Source organism: Nipponia nippon, unplaced genomic scaffold, assembly GCF_047370975.1.
Source record: "Nipponia nippon isolate SJK-2023a ecotype South Korea unplaced genomic scaffold, ASM4737097v1 scaffold_10, whole genome shotgun sequence".
Taxonomy (NCBI): domain Eukaryota; kingdom Metazoa; phylum Chordata; class Aves; order Pelecaniformes; family Threskiornithidae; genus Nipponia; species Nipponia nippon.
In genome coordinates, this window is record NW_028262291.1 from 9,225,620 (window position 1) to 9,245,600 (window position 19,981).

Below are 19,981 nucleotides of genomic sequence, written 5' to 3' on the forward strand. Positions count from 1 at the left end.
TACTTCTTGATTCACTTAGCATCAATTTTAAAATGCCTATGTTAAATTAGCTACACTATTAATACAAATGTATTTTATAGGCATTAACACTATGAAAATTCAGACTACCTTGCATTTTTATACACATGAAAAAAGCTGTGCATAAGAATATAATGGATCTTCTGTGACAGATTATATAATGAAAAAGATGAAACAATTTAACAATACATTGTCTGAATAATCGCACTCTTATGTAGCACCTTTCATTAAGTTCTATAAACTCGGAGTCCAAGACCTCCTCTCTTTGATAAACCTGCTCTAACTCCAAGGATGCTTTTACTTGCATCTCAGATGCAACCTCCTCTGAGATGGAATATAGCAGTTATCCACAGCATAGCTCTTAGGGCAAAATATCAGGAGTTGCAGATGAATAGAGCTGATCATATGTTAAAGCCAATTGTACAGAGAGGGGAACACCTGAATTCCTTGCATTCTAAAGCATTCTGTCATCTGTTAAAGAACTTGTTTTTCTGAACTCATAAGCACATTAGTATCCTAGCATTAAGTATGCATAGATGGAATGAGACAGGACAGCATGATCCTTCTTCAATGTTACCTTGCAAGTTTAAGTATTGTCACCTCAAGCCCAAAAATAAGCAGTAATTTTTTGTGAGTATAAGAATAAAAATATTTCCATGGAACCCTACAATCACTCCTTCGATTTTTCTATTATTCTGAAGAAACTCTTTTTCTTGATGAGCAAGGTCCACAAATTTGACAGGGATGTAGGATAGGGCATAAGAACAATACATAACCTTCAGACCCCATTCATCATATTGCGGTTCTAGAATCAATAAAGATGAAAGCAATAGCTCTCAAATTGGCAGGAAAGTGGGTAGACCCTTCCAGTTATATATTCAGCTCCCTATTTTATAAGTTCCATTTGTTGCTTTAAAAAAATGACACTGCAAAATAAGCAGTTAATGTTGTCTCATTCCCTGGCATATCCCGGTAATTGTATCAAACTGTCAGCCACATGAGTAGCTATAAAAAGCAACAATATTTTATGACTACTGTTTAAACAGACAGACATTTATGACAAATCAAAATAACCCCATGAGTTCATATGGAAAGAACAAGAACATGTCGCATTCGCTTTTAATATAGCATTGTATTTACATCATGCTGTTTAAGGGAATCGCTGCATTTTAGGCATGTATTTATCGGGTTTACAAAAAAATACATCTATTAAAATATCTAGCCACTTATGTTTCCAGATGTGATCTCTTGAAAGCTTATCACTCATATGTGCTTACATAAGTGTTATGAATCCTTTAATTCCCATTCTCAAGTGAGAATGTCTTGGTTTTGAGAATGCACAGAATGCTCTCACAAAGCTCAACTGAGATCAAATCTTAGCTGATCTTAAGTGCCACAGTGAAGACTAAGAAGGAATATTTACATCAAACTAAGTATTGAGGAGTCCTCGTATAGTCAACAGAGCTTTCAAAGGGTGAATCAAGAGCCTGTTACTAGTTATCCATGTCTTGTAACACCAATTTCATCTAAAGTACCTATGCCTGCACGAAATTACCTTTGAAGACTACACTGAAGCTTTGATGACTAGAAATACTTTGTCCTGTTAGTTCGAAAAATAGAAAACATTAATACTTTCCCAATGCCTATTATAAACAGAACCCAAATCAAAGCAGGCTTTCTAATCAGAATTAGTATAATTGCAATCAGAAATCAATTGTTGGCCTGCACAGGCTGCAAAACAGAGACTTGTACTCAATTCATACCTTAACAACAAGAAAACAAGCTATACTTTTCCTACACTTGTAGACATTTATGTGAAGTCTTCAAAGATAAGATTCACAGATACCGTTCACAGTTTTAGCTGGAGCTTTAAGGCATACTATAAACTTTATCTGAGATGGGAAACAATAGCTCAGAAATACTACCAGAATAAAGCACTTTTAGAATACACCTGTTATTCGATAATCCTGACACAAAGATCTTAAAGGGTCCCCTGTATTATGAAAGTCATCATCAGTAAGGTTATATACCAATTAAATTACCTTGAGCTTCTGGTTTAATTTACAAAGTAATTTCAATCATCTTAAAAAATAAAATGTACGTTACCTTCTTACTGTAACAAAAACCAGTATTGTATGAATAGCAAGTAATCCAGCAGGACCCAACATATAAATAACAGAGGTTACAGAAAATCATGCTACTTTAGGCAATTCTACAGCCAAGGGACTGTTAAATTAGTCTTTGTAAAAATTTCAAACAGGCTAAGAAAAACACAAACCTTTTCCCATTAAACTGTGCTTTGTCTTTTTTTTTTTTTTAAAAAGAGCCAATATACGAAAGAGGAATTGGAGAACTCTGAAGATTCATAATGAACTGGTGGGACTGTTCTCCAGGTGGAGAAGCAGCTCTTCTTGGTTCTAGAGCACTCAGAGATCAAAGAATTTTAAGTCATGAAAATCCAACACTCTAGACTAATATAAATACAGGAGCCTAGACATCTGACGTCAGTGACTTCTCTTTCTCTTCCAGTTGTTACAGCTTTATCCACTACTACAAAGCAGGTACTTTCCTAGTGAAATTTTAGCTAGTTTCTGATGGAGAACATCATAACTCATCTTTAACCTTACGTGTTTCATCAAAATACAAAATTCATGTATTTATATTGTGGCAGAAGGCAAACTGCTTACCTCTATTAAAAGACAAAATAAAGGCTTATGTGAAGTTAATCTAATTTCAATTTAGCATAGAAGCATTTACTTAGAAACACAAAAGTATACATGCACACAGCAAGTTTAATTTGAAATTAATTGAGATCCTAGTTCAAAACCTTGGCCTCACAGGCCAAGCAAAGAATAGAATAGCTGTGGTTACATATGGACAAATAGTAGATAATAATTATTAATAGTCCGATTAATGGTTGTACCTGAACTCTGCATGGCACATCTGACTGGAACAGATATGACCTTAATCTTTAGTGCACTGTGGGCCAGTCTGACTGCTAGTGTAATTTACAGTCTAAACCGTTCTGAGCCACTTTTACACGCTCAAAGAGGAACTGAGGAATGCTGCAACGCCACACTCTCCAGTGTGACTACTTACCACCTCTAGCGTAAATATGACACCAGACAACACAGCAAGAAATGGCTAAGCTCATACTCTTTCTTAGGCCCTCTGCTCTAATAAAACTGGGGACAAACTCTGGCTATGAAGATCTGAAATTTGAAGTATTTTCCAGAAAAGAAATTTATACCTACGTGAAAATTATAAGAAACAAAAGTCAAAATCATTTGGTTTCAAAATACTTGAAAGCAACCCCCAATATGTTCTGGTTTTACCCTCCAGAAATGGCTGATATGAATGGCAACCATGATTTACTTTAGGGGGAGAACGAAAAGAGGGAAACCACAGACTGTGCTTCAAGGTTCATGCTGACAGTTAAGGAGCTGAGGGAGCAATGGAAGTGAGGTCAAAAGTTCTGAAAAGCATACAGATGTCTTTAACAGTCCTGGACTTAAAAAAAAATACATAACAGAGAGTAGCAGCCTGTCTAATCAAGAAAAAGCTGACCTGATATTCTTCTTTCAGTGCATTTAATTCACTTTCCATTCTAACATTCGCTTGGGTTATTCGCTGAAGCAGCTCCTGCACACATTGTAGAGAGCTGAGAATTTCCTTATTAATACAAAAAAATTAGGATATATTGAATAAGATTTTGTTTCTGAAGCTTAAACATTAGATAATTTATGTCTTTTAGGTTAACATATTTATTTTTTATTCTGCCAGTGTTTACAAAATCATGTATATAAAAATGTACTCCAACATCAACATTGGGGAACGGCTTGTAGGAAGAAATCAGAACAACTCCAGGTTTTTCTGGCCTTTTGCCTTGGAGAAGATAACATTATTATAACTTATTATAACTTACTCTTTTTCAGAGAATTTTCTTATAATTAAAATAAACAATCTATTGATACTTTAGACATACTTCAGTGCAAATCGGAATAAAATCTATCAAATCCAACCCCACTGTGAGTTCAGTTAATCTAATAGAATAATTTTATGGTACCATATTACAGTTCTGGAAAATATGGAAAATCCCAAAGAAAATATATGACAGGCAAGTAATCACTTCCACTAATGGATCTCCCTTATGTGACATCATTCTGTATATCCTGAATTAAATCCTAATAGATGTGAACTATGACACGTTAGCTTTGCATCGTATGGTGCAAGTACATCAGATTTTGTTGTCACTATCTGAATTTTTGTGGTACTGTCATCAAAACTATATTGTTGCTTCAAGAAGAGTAAGTTCTAAAAAAAGCCACCCAAAATGAGCTGACTAAGGTGGTAGAGATTTACAAACCCATGGGTGCTGCCATTAAGTTTGTTGCAGTTATCTGAAAACATGGATGGAATGGAGACAGAGAGTCATTTTATATTAAACACTACAAAACACATTTCCAAAGATTCAAAGACAGAGGGAACGATCTAGCCAAGCCAATCTTTACTCCCTAAAGACCAGAACAGCCGTTACTAAAAGACATGCACAGCAAAAAACGCCTCAGTTTCAGGCAGAAGACAGTCTTAAGTTGCTTCAAAATATACTGAGAAGAACATATTATTAAACCAAAGTACTTTCATATACTTGCAAAGAACTTTCAAGTTTATCTATTTTTGGTTCTATTGTATACACAGATATAGCTATCTACTAAAAATAAAATAGTTATTTTGGGTACTCTCATTCCTTTTCATGCATGTATACTCTTATGCAGAGATAAATAATATTTTTGCACTGAAGCTTAATTTATCTTTAGTTCAATTTGACAACTAGAAAACTGAACGACAGAGATGTGGAATGGCTTGCCCAGTGTCATCTGACAGGTCGGTAGCAGAGCTGGCCATGTCTTTTAAATCTAGTAGAGTGTTCACTCAGCTAGACAAGATTGCTTCTCTGCATGTAGTTCAGTGTAAGTCAGCTATAATTTAGATAGTATATCCAGCCTCAGTCCAAGAACCACTGAAGCCAACATCTTCAGTTAATCCAGATGGTGAATTTGTAGCACTCTATCATACAGAAATCCAGGTCTTCTAACCCAAGCTCTTGGAGAAAACATGAAGTTCATCTCTATATCAGAGCCCTCCTCAGATTTATACCAAAACCCTGCGTATGTTAAAACCAACCAACCAACCCCTAGCAATTCACACAGAACAAAACAGAGAAACAAAATAGACTCTTTCTCTTAGATAATACATATCAAATATGCATATGAATTATGCTACAAGCATCTCCATATAAATGCTTTTAGTGCTTTCAGGGCTGTGGGAGTAATGAGGCCTGAGTAAGTCTCTCGTTTTTTCCCTGTGTTTATTGGCAAGTATTTTTAAAAAGCAAATTCAAAATGCAAACAGGCTTTTACAGATTGGAAGAGTACTGCCGGGTTAGCCTTCGGTGAGTGCTCAGTGGGTATACGAGCATGCTACTTCTTTTGTCCCTCCCTGAGAGCAAGAGTGATACACTTCTTGGACATGTTTGGTTTAACGAACTGCAGAATGAAAATCCTGCAACTGTTTAAGAAAAAAAACAACCACCACACTTTTTACACTTAATATTCTGCAAAGCAGCGTATTATGCTGTTATTACAGGGAACATATTTTTTTTGCTATGTTTGATACTTGACTCCATGTACCTTGGTTTGAATATCAGGATTTGCTCAGGAACATAACTCAGTTTGCGATGGAAGACAGTTTTAACTCTGTTCAGCTATGTATAAGTGTAGCTTAATATTCTAAATGTATATGTTCTGTATGAATGGACCACTATTTCCTTTGTATATGATTGACAAATCATTGCAATTTTACCTGGTTTCAATACCAGTAGTATTACAGTAAACTGCTGGCAACCAGAAAGCAGAAGAGCAAGCATGTTATGCAAACCTTATGGCTTATTTGTACTGAACAGATAAGTAAACAACTATTTCATGTGTACACCAAATTTCTCCCATCTGAATTCAAAGACAAAAGTTGAGACTTGGAATAAAGTGTCAAACAATATACTTTGTTTTGCTAATACACTTTCTAAAAACTGAGGAGTAAGATCCCATGTATGTTAGTATCAAAATATTTCTGAAGAGTAAACAAGTGAATTTAATTAGTTTTAACACCTTAGTATAATAATTTAAGAAACTTAAATATAAAATGCAGCACATATATTCTTAAGTGATTTTTAAATAGCAAAGTTGTATTAACAACTCACCAGCTTTTCTTCTTTAATGTGAGTGTTTTCTTCTTGAACTTTTTTACTAACTGCTGTCACCTTAAAAAAAGAGCATGAAGAACAGTAAAAGGCATTTAAATTACTGTCTATTTTCTTTAGTAATATTGTATTAACATGATATCATGAATCATCATGAGGCTATTTGAAGAAACTGAATTATTTTGAAATGTCTTCTTATCCACATGGGTTTTTACTATATAATTATACTTACATTCATAGCATATTTACTTCCCTAGAAAAGGTCATTCTGGCAATAGGTTTGTTATATTGTATATGCAGCTAGTAGAAAGGAATCACTAATCTGTATACATCAGAGAGATCATTGCCATGACGTTTGCTGAATTAAGAACAGAAAATATTCACCAAAAAATTAATTTGTTTAAATTCCAAAATACCATTCTGATTTTTTGTTGCAGTTCTTGAAACTGTTTTTCCTTTGCTGCAAGATTGATGTTTTCTTCTCCCACCCTGTACTGAGATGTGACCTTGGACCTTATCAAGTCTGTAGTTACTTTCTTCAGTTCCTTAACACAGGAAACACGTATAAATAGTTCATCCAGTATAGGCATTGCAATTCAAAACAAAGACAAATCTTTTAAACTATCCTGAGTCATGCCCTACTTTTAAATAATGTATGGAAGCAACAGAATAAATTATAGGAACTGAAATTCGTAAGACTGACTTGCTAAACTTTAAACTTGTCACACGTGGCTGAAAGTTTATTTTCAGAGGTAAAATGTTATTGTGCTAATTTTACTCTGTTTGAAGTATTTATGATACTTAAGCATTTTGTTATTTTCTCTTCCAAGAAGTATATTAGAAGTGGACATTGAGTTGGTATTGGTAAAACCTCCTACACTGAGATATACAATAGGAATAAAGTACCTATTATAACTACTGTGTATGTTCCTGGGAATCAGGAGGGGAAAAAAGGAAGAACAGTGTCTATCTGGTAAAAACAGGAACTGGCTATAAATTTGGAAGATCTTTGCCTTTCCTGAAACATTAATTACTTAATCTCAGGAGAATGCTAAATTAATTTTATATTAGAGGCTTCTACAACATGATTTTCCATCTAAAATATGCCTTTGATTTTATTGCCTTTATAATCTTTTAAATATCCTGCTTTTTTTTTTTGGTATCTGTTTTCTGACCAGTTTATTCCAAGCTCCTAGTGCAGCAAATAAACAGCAAATGCTTTGATCTCATTAAATTACAACTTATAGTTCCTGGAGTCATAAATATTGTGCCCTGTTCTCCCCCACCCCTCCCATTCTGGTACAAGGTAGTCTGTTTAATATCGCTCTCTCCTTGAGCACTCTGACGTTTACTCAGACAAATAGCAGAGGTTATGAATGCTGTTCACAGATAGTATCAAGAATTCTTCATGATGCCATAGTGGTGAACCAAGCATTCAGAATGGTAATAGTTTTATCTAACAACTAAGTTTGGTCTGTTTAACTTTTCTTCACAAAACTGGAATTCCATCTTATCACAGGCCAATGGTTTAACTGTTCTGGACAAAATCATATAACAGTACAAAAGAAAAAGGGAAGATTATGTTGTAGCTGAAATTCACAAATACAAAGTTTTACAGAAAATACAAGTATGGGTACTACCTTTAAATAAATCATTTTTTTGCTAGAGGCTTTATTTCTCATGTGTTTTAGCCATAAATAAATCTAAAATGATCTAGTAAGTACCAAGTGTAACTGCAGAATCAATTATAGAACCCAAAGGCAGCGATGCTTTAGAATTGTGATATTCTGTAACCTAGTAAGGCCTTTTCCATCTTTTGCAATAACAACATATATTAGTTGTACTATCTTCGCTAGAAGGCTCTGTAATGAAATATGCAAAAGTCCCTACATTTAAGTGACAGAAGATGCAAGCAGTTTTAACTTTGTAAAAGTGAAAAGGTGCCCTGTACCAGCCTTTACAGAGAACTAGATTAATGGTATACAGAACACAGCTAACAGGTTGTGTGGTACACAAGCAGGTGCAAAAGCCTGCTATGGATCTGATACTATATATTTTGCAAAAATCAGAGTTTACTGTGTGCAGAAAAATCTTACTACTTATTTTGTCACGCAGAAAGAGCAAGTCATACTAAGTAAATCATGTCCTTGAGGTAGAAAAGATGACTGGATTTTCTTCTTTGGTGGATGTGTATAATCCATCTGGAACCAAACCCAGATCTGCTAATCCACCAAAGTTGTAGGCAGGAAAAACAAAAACAAACCAAAAACCCACACGAAAAACACAACCACCAAAACCCAACACAAAGCAAATCACCAACAATAATGGGAAAGTTTTCCATGGTGAGTGAAAGCACAAGCTATGTAGCTGAGAAAATAATATAAAATAATTTTATACATAAAATATGTATATTTTCTTGTACTCTGAAATTAAAAAAAATTCACCCCCAGAGTTTTTGCTTATTTTTCTAGTAGCTTTCTGTCATTAACAAGATAACTAGTAGTACTCCAAACGCTATAAATTAAATTGAATCTGGAAAATAATTTTATCAGTTTTTGGGGAATGCTAAGAAAGAATGATAAGGCTTTAAACCCATTCCTTTGATGTGTTGCTAGCAGCCAACGCTTAGGGACACGGTTTCAGAAACACTTCAAGCCAGTGTAAGTCAAGAGTGTCACAGAAGAAACAGTCCTGCTCCTTAAACGTATTTTCCTTTTGCCAGCTGATCTAAGCTAGAACTTACTTCCTTTTTTTGGTAAAATGTGGTTTTGATCAATATGAAATTTTCATTCTACTTTCCCTCAAGGCCACACAAATACACATGCCAGCATGAAGTGGTGATGTGGGACTGGAAAAGCAGGCAGCGCAGGCAGATGTAACCGCTTCCCAAGACAGTGCTGATACCTTACACAAATATTAAGTGTATCCAAAATTACAATTATATCTTTTTGCTCTCTTCCGAGATCAGTGCAACTCTCTTGTGATCTTTCAGGCCTTGAGCAGCATAGCTGTTTTTTAAAGGTTTGTTTCATTCTGCTGCTTTTCTTGGTCAGATTTCAATGCAAGCATTTTCATAGTTTCACTAGTTTACTTTTGTCCATTAATGTTGAATAGCATTCACTAACTTCATATTCCCATTCAGAACAAATGTGTGAGATCATCCTGGTCGGAGCCAAAGTAATGGCTGTGATAAGAGCTGACAGCCAAATTAAGATTTTAGTACTAAGGATAGTCATTCCCGCTCCAGCACTGAGGCTATAGAGGAAAGAAGTTTGAACCCACAAGTTGTCAGGGCTGTTAGAGGTCAGTCAAGTCTCCAAGGCAGATAAAACCAGCTTTAGAAGTTGTCCCAACTTGTGCTGCAGATATCATGACTTCTTTCAGCTATGTAGCAAGTGAAAACAGCCTGGTAATCCCTCTTCCAAACTCTTCTAAATATCAAAATTTTCTCATTGCCTTGTATCTCTTGTAGGTCCCTTCAGCTCTACAACAGATACATTCCCCAACAAGGGAAAACACCTGACTGCTTTAAGATCGCTTTTGCAATGGTTAGGCTAAGTACAAGGGAACCACAATGAAATGAAACTAGCTCACGGCACCTCTTGCTGGGTCCAAGCACTTCTTGTCTCTTCTCTTACAGAGTGACCCAAAAGATGAGCCCACAGCCCTTCACAAACAGAATAAGCGCCATTACAGGTATAGTTCAGATATGCGCTCTCTCACTACACAACTTTCCAGAAATATTTGATAAGCAAACTGTTGAAATAGGCAATATTGAAAAATGGGCTGTATTTTTTTACTATATTGTTCATTTTTAACTCTGTTTTCACAGAAATTCTGCTTTTTAAGGAAAAGGCAGGCCTTTATTATATACAACTTTTTTTAATAACACTATATTTACAAATAAACAAACCCCAACTTTTTTTTTTTTTTTTTTCAGAATAAGGCATTGCCACAGCAGCACTATGTGAATACTAAAAGGCTAAGAAATTAAATGCCAGTTCAGTTTTTCCACTGACATTCAGAATGAGACGGTCGAATACTAAACAACCAATAAGAAATTCAGAAGTAACCAGGATAAAGGCATTTCCTGGTGAACTGAGAAAGCCAGATTAAGTTTCAATTGGCCCCTTCTTCTGCTTATCTAACAGTATTTTATTTAAAATTCATCACCCATGACCTTAAGAATCAAGAGTACAGCTGAAAAAAAATGGATCAAGCAATATGTTTGATTACTGGAGTACATAAATCACTATCAGTTTATCTTGCACACCTCTGTTACTCACAAATTTCACTGTGTAAAATTTTCTTAAACGTTTTTCTTTTCTTACCTCTCAAATTACTTACCCTCAGAGAATTCTAAGCAATTAATTATTCTTGGTTTCTTAACCAAAAGCAACAAATCAAATTTACTGTGATGCTTAAAAATTTCTAGAACTCCTAAATTTTGATATTTACAATATATTACAATAAAGATATGATGCATTTTAGATTAATGTCTCTCTTTTTGTGACATAAAAATTACAGTTCCTTTAAAAAAGGAATTGTACAGTTGAAGTGTACCCAATGCACACAAGACAAAAAGTTGGCGTCAGACCTTCATGGCTATGATGATATTAGCATTCTAACAAATATGGCTTTTCTACAGAGGAAAGTTATCACCACTGACAACTTCCAGTATTTTTCTGTTGCTCTTCCATCCATCAAATATTTCAGATAAATATATATAGGTTTTATATATAATATATAAATATATATAACCTGTAATTTGAACTATGTAGCTAAATAAACATTTCTGAATGCCATAAAACCTAATAGTGATTTAGAAATTAATTTGAGAATTTTTCGAGTGTTCTGCTTTACTGTTATTGTGTTTCTCAGTCTGTTTTTATGATGGTAGGAGTTCTGAAATTTTTGAGATCAAACAGTCACTTCAAAACTTGATCTTTTTGACACTGAGGTTTGCCATGTTATATTCTAGTATGTAACTAAACAAATCTAGATTGAATTCATGATTAGTCTTTACTGTGGCTAGAATATCTTCATGTAATAAATATAAAAATTAAGTAAAGCATTAGAGAAGGTAAGAACAGAACAAATGAAAAAATCTTAAACTGCCTCTATTTCAAGATAAAAGTTAATTTTACGTCAGGCTTCTAGAGGCATCACACTCCAAAGAACCTCAACAGTAAGAGGCTGTGTGCGCTCTGAAGAACAAAAACCAACACTAGATTAAGGAAGAATCTCCCATTTCTGATGGAGACTCAGTTACGCTTTTTACCCTATGTTCAATCTAGCAGCTTGCTTCTACGGCAACTACTCTTCATGTTCTATCTTTGACTAAACTGAAACCACCACTGCTACCTTTCCATATCAGATAGGAGAAGCAATGATAACACAGGACAGGAAGAAGAGAGCTTGCTAATAATTAACAAGAAACAAGAAGGATGCTGTAGAGGTAAACAAAAATTCCCAAGTTACAGAAACTATTCAGAGCTGCTCAAAGTTTAATTGGCATTCATCTGAAGTATCTGTGCATAACAAGGGAGCATAAGACTAATTTAGCCATTCGTCACAGAATGAAGAACAGTTCTGCTGCTAGTCCACTACTTCTATAAATACTACAGCAGCTTGTAGAAGTCCCAAAGAATCCCACTTATACGTTCAGAAATGCATACTGTACTTACTTCTTTCAGATTACTTATTTCGGTCTCTTGTCTTTTATTCATTGATGTTAGTTTCTTATTGAGCTGTATCGCTTCTTGTACTTCAAAAGTTAAAACATGTTAATATATACTTTCATATTTGAATGAATATTTGATTTATAACTGCAATGTATGTGTATATAATTTATAAAATAATTAAATATCTTCGTGGAAAGGAGATTAAGACTGCAAATATGACTCAACTGCTTTTTCCGTATAGTGTGATACTATCCTGGAGGATTACATCAGGTGGTACCAGTTGTTCTATACCTCAAACAATGAGTTAAGACTTTTCTGTATGTTGGTTTGCTTTTTTTTTTTAAATTGTAATTTAATTTTTAGTTTCATTTGGTGTCACTTTATTAAGATTACTTCTCCATTAACTCTTAATCTTACTTTTGTTTTTTTAACTAAGGCTTTGCTTGTAATTTTCTGATAAATTTAATTATTTTTAGAGGAAGATAGAATTTTTGTTATTTCATTAATGTTTTCTGTCCATTTCCCAACATTAAACCTACTTCAAAGAGCATTCATTTTCCCCTATTTGCTAATTACTTTACTTTCACCCCCTCATTTCAGCAGGTGCAACTGTTTATGTTGATTATGCTGAATGGCAACAGGAAGCTGATCCAAATTAAGTGTAATTTTTTAATGTTTGTTTTTTCTGGAAGATGTGGGTCTGCTGCTGGATTGTGTTGAACACAAATCAGTTCCTCAATATAATTTACCCTGTGGTTACACACACAACTGTAGTAGTGTATCAGCCAAGAGCAGAAGAGGTACAGGACCTGTGCTGCTTAACCTGGCACTGTCACAGAAAGAAACACTGATGAAGCTACTGACATACAGTAATTATCAGTTGGTATATTTGATGCTTGGCACACAGTAGCTGCTGGTTTTCTGAATTGTCAGGTGCCTCCAATTCAGTATTGTCAAAACACGGCAAAAACAAATGCTGGAGGACATTTAAGACATACATACCACTGTGCTCTAGTTTTCCATGAACACCTTTGATGATTCCAAACTGACATGCAATAGTAGCGTAACACCTCTCAACTTCATTCAGTTTGTTATGATGCTCCTCTTTTGCTGTTAAATGCATCTGTAATTTTTGATCCTGTTACAAACATAAATGAAGCACATACTTAATGATAGTAACTAGCATGTACAAAACAACTCTCCAAATGCTTTTTATCATAATAGCATAAATGCAAAATCATTCCCAGAATCTCTCAGTTGTGTATTTCATATCTAATGATCAGTTCCCATTTCCAGATAGTACCTCATTCCGAAGACCTTCACCTGTGTCTTAGATTATCAAAAAAGGACTTTAACATATTTTCATATGCTGTCCCTTATATTTAGGAGAACTTTCATGTAGATGTTTGCAGAACTGCATTAACTGTTTTCAAATCCTGATTGCAAGTTTTCCTTTGTTACGTGTCTTAAACACGTAATTCAATCTGCCATTGTATTGTGATCATAGCCTAAGATGCTAATGGTGCCTGTGGTTTGTACTTGTCCTCCTACACTACCACTCAGTGCAGTATTGCATTCTCTCATTCCTTTGATGTAGGATGTTCATGTAGATTAATGCAGTACCCACCCCACATCAGCTATTCAGTACTTGCCCATGTCTTTGGCTGCAGTTTCAAAACAATACAGTAGTTTCAGCAGCTCTATGTTTGTACCTCATTGCCCCGGCTGCTTATTTGTCCTTACTGTAGTATTAAACCAAGTATACCACGCTCTCAGGTCGCAGCAATGCAACAAAATACGGGCCCTGTTTAAAAATTCTAGACAGCTTAAATCACAGCCTCCACAACCAGTTGTCCCAGCACCTTCATAGAGGAGCACAGGGCAGAAATGTGTAAGTGGACGGAGACAGGTAAGAGTAGGAGCTCCTTAAACTTTGGCAACAGTGCTAGTGTATGCATCATGAAAATAAGGCCTACAGACATTTATTCTCTCCTGTTACATAACAAAAGCAATCTATTACGCAAAGTGTTCAGTCTTCTTTGTAAAGCCACTAGTAAAAGTCGGCTTCCTTTTATGGTCTTAAACACTTTCCAGCATAACATGGTTTTAATCAACAAGGAAAACTTTTAAAGCTATATTGCAATACAAACTCAAACAAAAATACTGGTTTTTTTTTTTCAATTCAGCATTGTTCAAAGTATAGGGCCACTATGATAATCAAGGGATTTGAGCATCTGTCATGTGAAGAGAGGCTGAGGGAGCTGGGACTGTTCAGCCTGGAGAAGGGTGACTCAAGAAGATCTTATCAATGTGTATAAATACCTGGTGGAGGGGAGGAAACAAAGAACACGTAGCCAGACTCCCCTTAGTGGTGCCCACTGACACCAAGTGAAATACAGGAAATTTCACCTAAACCTGAGGGGAAAAAAATTCCTGTATGGGTGGTCAAACACTGGAACAGGTTGCACAGACAGGCTACTGAGTCTCCCTCTGCGAAGATACTCAAAACCCAACTGGACATGGCCCTGTGCAACCGGCTCTATCTGACCCCGCTTTGAGCAGGACAGGGTTAGACTAAGCCATTTCCAGAGATGCCAGACAGCCTCATCCATTCCAGTTCTAGGATTGTTAAAAATGACATACTGCAAGAACAATCAGGAGAAAACTTGTGTATTTGACACACCTAAATAAAAGAATTTCAACGTACTTCGTAAAAAACAGAAGTGCATCAACTATTTCCAAGGAGTAGTGGTGGTGACTTTGATTTAGATTAGTGAAAGTAATGCACATTAATACCCCATGCTTCCCAGAAAAATGTAAGTAATCTTATAATGAATAATTATGAATTCCTCAGTATCAATTAGCAGTTGTAATATCTTGAAGCATGATGAATTCACTTCTACTTTAAGATTATGTATCCGTAGGGTTTTTTTCCTAACTACTTTTGTAAGCATCTAACACTTTATTTTTTCTTCTATTAACATCTTGGCCTAAGTAATATCTTATCACAATGACTCCCACATGGTAATTAAGTAAAATGTATTTAAGTTTCTGAATTTTACCAATCTCTCTCTCTTTTGTAAAGGGGTGATTGAAAATACATATTCACAAGAAACTATATTCAGTCGTGACACATGCCACTGATTTTTAAAAAATTATTTGTTATCCTTTCTGTCACATACACTAAGTTTTTTGTGTTCCTCTTTATACTGTATTTTTGTTAATAGCTTTGTAGGTACTATTTGGTCAATTTTTAAAGTAATTTTCTCTGAAGAGAGTGGGTTAAATAATTCCTCAGAAAAGATATCCATTTATTTAGACATCTAATCTATTTCTAATCTACAGTAGAGCAACACAGCAATTAAAATTAATTGGGCCAAATTCATTCCTATGTGTAAATTCAAGTTACACAAGGATGAATCTGGCCCAGTCTGTTTGGCTTCCATAAGGCTCCATTTCCATACAGTAACAAATGGAATACATGTCGAAGCATCAGAGGATAATAAAAGCTGATAGTAATCAAAAGAAATGACCAACATAAGGCTAGCAAAACAGGATATACAATAAAAATTTCTCATGTTTTATAAGGTATGAAATTAAACACACTACAGCAAATGGAAAACCATAATGGAAGCACTGGTAAAGAAACACCACCACTTACAGAATCACTGCAAGGAATATAGGTTGTGAATGTTCCTACCGTTTCTCTTCTTCCTAGTCGTAAGTAAACCATTCAAGAACTGTGCTTAACTAATGCTAGAATGTGGATTTCACAACAAAAAAAAAAATAAAAAGGAAAAAAATAGATTTGTTTTTCCTGATAGTCATTCAGGTGAATTTATTCTAAGAGACTGATGAACAGGGAAGCATTGCTAATTTGAGACTGGAACAGCTTGTGGCAAGATCTCAGTTTTTTTGCACTTTCTTTTACATGGATTTTTCTTAGGGGTCTCCCAATTTCTTTCTTAAGTCAGCAGGACAGCGTTAGTCCCTCCTCCTCACTAGAAAAGTAGAAATACATTTTGTTGTTTCCCAGGGCTCCTTCCAATGAGAAAAGGGGTTGGCATGCTATAGCCTCAAAAGTTTTATTAAGAGCTCACCACTTGCCTTAATATGATTTTTAATGGCGAGCTGATCTCCAGGCTTGGTGCACAGTAAAATAAAAGCAGTCTGGTTTGCCTTCTGGCATCCTTCCCTGGGTATGTGATTCTTCTCCTCACAGTGAAAAGGTTCTTCCATAGAAGACAATCAAGAAACACCAAGAGACACTGCAGGATAGGGAGGGTATGACCCTGGAGTTGGAGTAAGACCCACAGAATCTTGGTTCTCCTTCCTAATGTCTGATACCGCAAGAACAGGAATTATTGCCCTGCCCTCCACCAGTAATAAAGATAAGCTGGGATGGGGAGTGGAACTGATTGTGGCCATATGGCTTGTTGAGGCACAATGATTTCTTGGTGGAACTAGACCAGAGAAATACTTCAGGGTCAGGTAGGTGACTGGAGGAAGACAAAGAGGGAATTGCTCATATCTCAAAGATATTCTGGAAATTGAGTCACTAGTCAGAGTTACTCAGCGAAGCAGAAGGTGGTAATTGGGAGGTGAAAGTGTCAGAGAAACAAAGAGATCATGTGAAAATTATGCAAAGGGTTACCAATTGTAAATCTTTAAAACAGGAATTTTTTTCCACAATAGTTCCTTTAGTTCCCACCATTGTTCTACTTAAAAACAATTATTTTTAATTTATACTGTATCCCTGCCTTCTCACTGTATTTTTAAACAACATAGTATAATTACAGGCAAATTCCTAAAAGATGTGGAAAGGAAATAAAAATGACATTCCTATCTTAGATTATTAAGAACAAACCAACTTTTAAAATCATATTTCTTTAACATTTTACATTCATTTTTCATTCATTTGGCAACTACATCTGTATTAGAAAACTAAATGGTAGCAGGGAAGCTCTCAGGAAATGCTTATACTGTTGTTAAAATATCTCTGACCCATTTTGGCCTATGCCAAGTAGCACTCACGTGAGCAGCTCCCGAGCACAGTTCAGGAGACTGTCTGCTGGGAACAACGTGGCTTATTTGGATGCAGCTTCCCTCGTTTGAAGAGCAGTAGAGTTTAATGAACCTAGACCATTTAATATCACTTGGCTGCAGCTTCACTAAATGGTCTTACAAACATTTAGTTTACCAGTATAAACAGTCAGCAAGTGAAACTAGACTAACTACCAGTCATTCACAGAGGCGGTCACCCCATCTGCTTTACTCATTAATACTAATGCACTGAATCACTACCTTGTGGACAGTGTTGTCTCCTGTCCTGGTTTCGGCTGGGATAGAGTTAATTTTCTTCCTAGTAGCTGGTATAGTGCTGTGTTTTGGATTTAAGAGGAGAATAATGTTGATAACACACTGATGTTTTAGTTGTTGCTAAGCAGTGTTCGTACTAAGTCAAGTACTTTTCAGCTTCCCATACTCTGCCAGCGAGGTGGTGCACAAGCAGCTGGGAGGGGACACAGCCAGGACAGCTGACCCAAACTGGCCAAGGGGCTACTCCATACCATATGATGTCATGCTCAGCATATAAGCTGGGGGGAGCTGGCCGGGAAGGAGGGACTGCTGCTTGGGCACAGGCTGGGTGCCAGTTGGCAGGTTGTGAGCAGTTGCATAATTTGTTTTTTCCTGAGTTTTATTTCTCTCTCTTTTTGTTATTTTCCTTTTCATTACAATTTTTTAATTATTATTATATTATTTTATTTCAATTATTAAACTGTTCTTATCTGAACCCAGAAGTGTTCTCACTTTTACTCTTCCATTTCTCTCCCCATCTCACTGCAGGGGGGCACGAGCAAGCAGCTGTGTGGTGCTTAGCTGCCGGCTGGGGTTAAACGACAACACTCCCCATTGACTGCACAGAGATCTTGCACTCCAAATTTGCTCTTCTAAACTGCACACAAGATTTGGTCTCTAAACCAGCCAACACTAGCCTTAATCTCATTCGTCTTTTTTTATATTTTAACACCATGATATATATTTAAGACCTAGGTACTGCAGAAGACGAATAACTCTACATGCTCACTCTCTCAGACATGTCCGTGATCAGACAATGCAAGTTAACAAAGCAACACATGAACAGACAAAAAATTTACTTTAGGGTTTATTTTCTACTCAACATCAGCTTTTACTCTACACTCAGAGTTCTAGCATTCTACATTGTATCACCTGCCAGGAAATTAATGAAGGAGGAAACCAAGACCTGACCAAGGCCATTTTCCTCCAGTTATTTCTTTATTTCAGCAGCAAGAAAAAGAACACAATACAGAACCCACACTCAAACTTATTCTATCAGACAACTAGCTTTGCAGTAATCATCCTGTAGCCTCCTGATTGCATGAGTGCTACTATCCATACACAGTGAGGTGCAAAGTGACTACACTGCACACAATAATCAACGCTTATTGTGGAAACAAAGGAAAGGTGGAAGAAAAATAAATCCTTTATTTCTTTGTCTCTATACAGTCTTTCACTATGAAACAAAAGCTTCCGCTATTTCAAAATTCTAGCAGATATAAGAATTGTATCATCACTACAATTTTCACATAAACTTAACTGGATAGCATGCTAAAACATGGTGTATATGCAATACCTTAACATTGCATATGCTAGACTAAAAGAACAATATTAAAGGAACAAAACCAGAATAAAAAGCTACATCGTTAAGGCATGCTCAATCCCCAGCACATACAAAAGCTACTTTACTGACTGGCAGGGTTTCTAAGGTGCCACATATCAACTAAACAGCACATCTGCTTACTTTCAAAACGCTAGCCAGGGCATGATCTAATCTGTCTTTAACAAACTTAAAACTGAAATAGAAATAGGTCTCAAATAAATGAAGGGTTTGGAATTTCACCCATTTTACTTTTAAACATTTTGCCATTTGTGATAACTGTCTAAGAGAGCCTACATAGGCTACTACTACTTTGATCCCTAGAACGTACCGTTTATTTCAGTGCAACTACTCAAGGAGTAAAGTTGGTAGGATTTGACCCAGTCTAAAACTGTATGTATTAGCCTGCTGCTGCATAAGGTTGTAGGAAAGAATCCACTTCTGTTTACCTTGTGGTTTTTTGTTTTCATCATTTCATATCAGAGCATCTTCTATAAACATGGCCAAGCCACACATGTTATGTTTAGTGCTACGTGGAAAAGAGGATTTCTGATATCTTGTCCCCCACTCAATCGCATTTAATAACCATACTCTGTATCAAAGTCACAGTACCCCAATGTTTTCAAAATATTCAAATAATCAATTATTGAAAAGTTTACAAACCTAAGAAAGGAAGATATTTGTTTAAGCAGCATAGATGTATTTCCAGCTCACAGAAAAGGTGTTGCGATTTAAATATCCTCATTCATATGGAAGATTGAGCTTCCAAGTTATGAAAGAAAAGTAATATGTGAAATGACCTAAATGTAAGTTCAATAATTTTGTATATTTTAAACATATTTTTAGATTAGATGTATTTTAAGAATAAATACAAGTTAAAAGTGAAGTAAGACAAAACACATTTTATGTTGCCTTTGATCTTTAACTTGTAGCTTTATCTCCCAGGTCAGAGGGCACATTATTCAATTTCACCATATTTTGTGTAAAACCACTGTAGCGTTGAAGATGACTTTCAGTACAAATGTCATGGTACTTAAAGCTAAACTGGACCCTAGTTTTTTGAGCTTCTTAATTAAAATCACAGTTTGTAATGGTCTGACAATATTATCTTTATTCTTTCCAGTTGAGCAGCAGCAGAATTTTCACAGCATTTATTCAATCAAGCTTAGCAATGTTTCTGTGGCTCACTCTTTCACTTCCTAAAACAGACAACAGGGTTCAGAGCGACTATGCTGTCACTCTATATAAATTTATTCTCTGTGTCAAAGGGAGTAAACTGGACTGGATGAAATCTAAACTGTTCAGGGGAACTGACGTTAAGAAGTAATTCTGAGAAGAGGAGTG

General features: G+C 35.7%; 1 protein-coding gene across 1 annotated transcript in view; it reads right to left on the reverse strand.

The window, feature by feature from the left end:
• The window catches only part of CCDC73 (coiled-coil domain containing 73), a 75,365-nt gene that overhangs the window by 17,285 nt on the left and 38,099 nt on the right, over positions 1 to 19,981 (reverse strand). The window contains exons 8-12 of the mRNA XM_087743892.1: positions 12,961 to 13,096; positions 11,962 to 12,041; positions 6,691 to 6,819; positions 6,275 to 6,334; positions 3,586 to 3,690 (exon numbers count right to left, since the gene is read on the reverse strand). Coding sequence (XP_087600018.1) covers positions 3,586 to 3,690; positions 6,275 to 6,334; positions 6,691 to 6,819; positions 11,962 to 12,041; positions 12,961 to 13,096 — 510 coding nt within the window. The remainder of the gene's footprint in view (positions 1 to 3,585; positions 3,691 to 6,274; positions 6,335 to 6,690; positions 6,820 to 11,961; positions 12,042 to 12,960; positions 13,097 to 19,981) is intronic.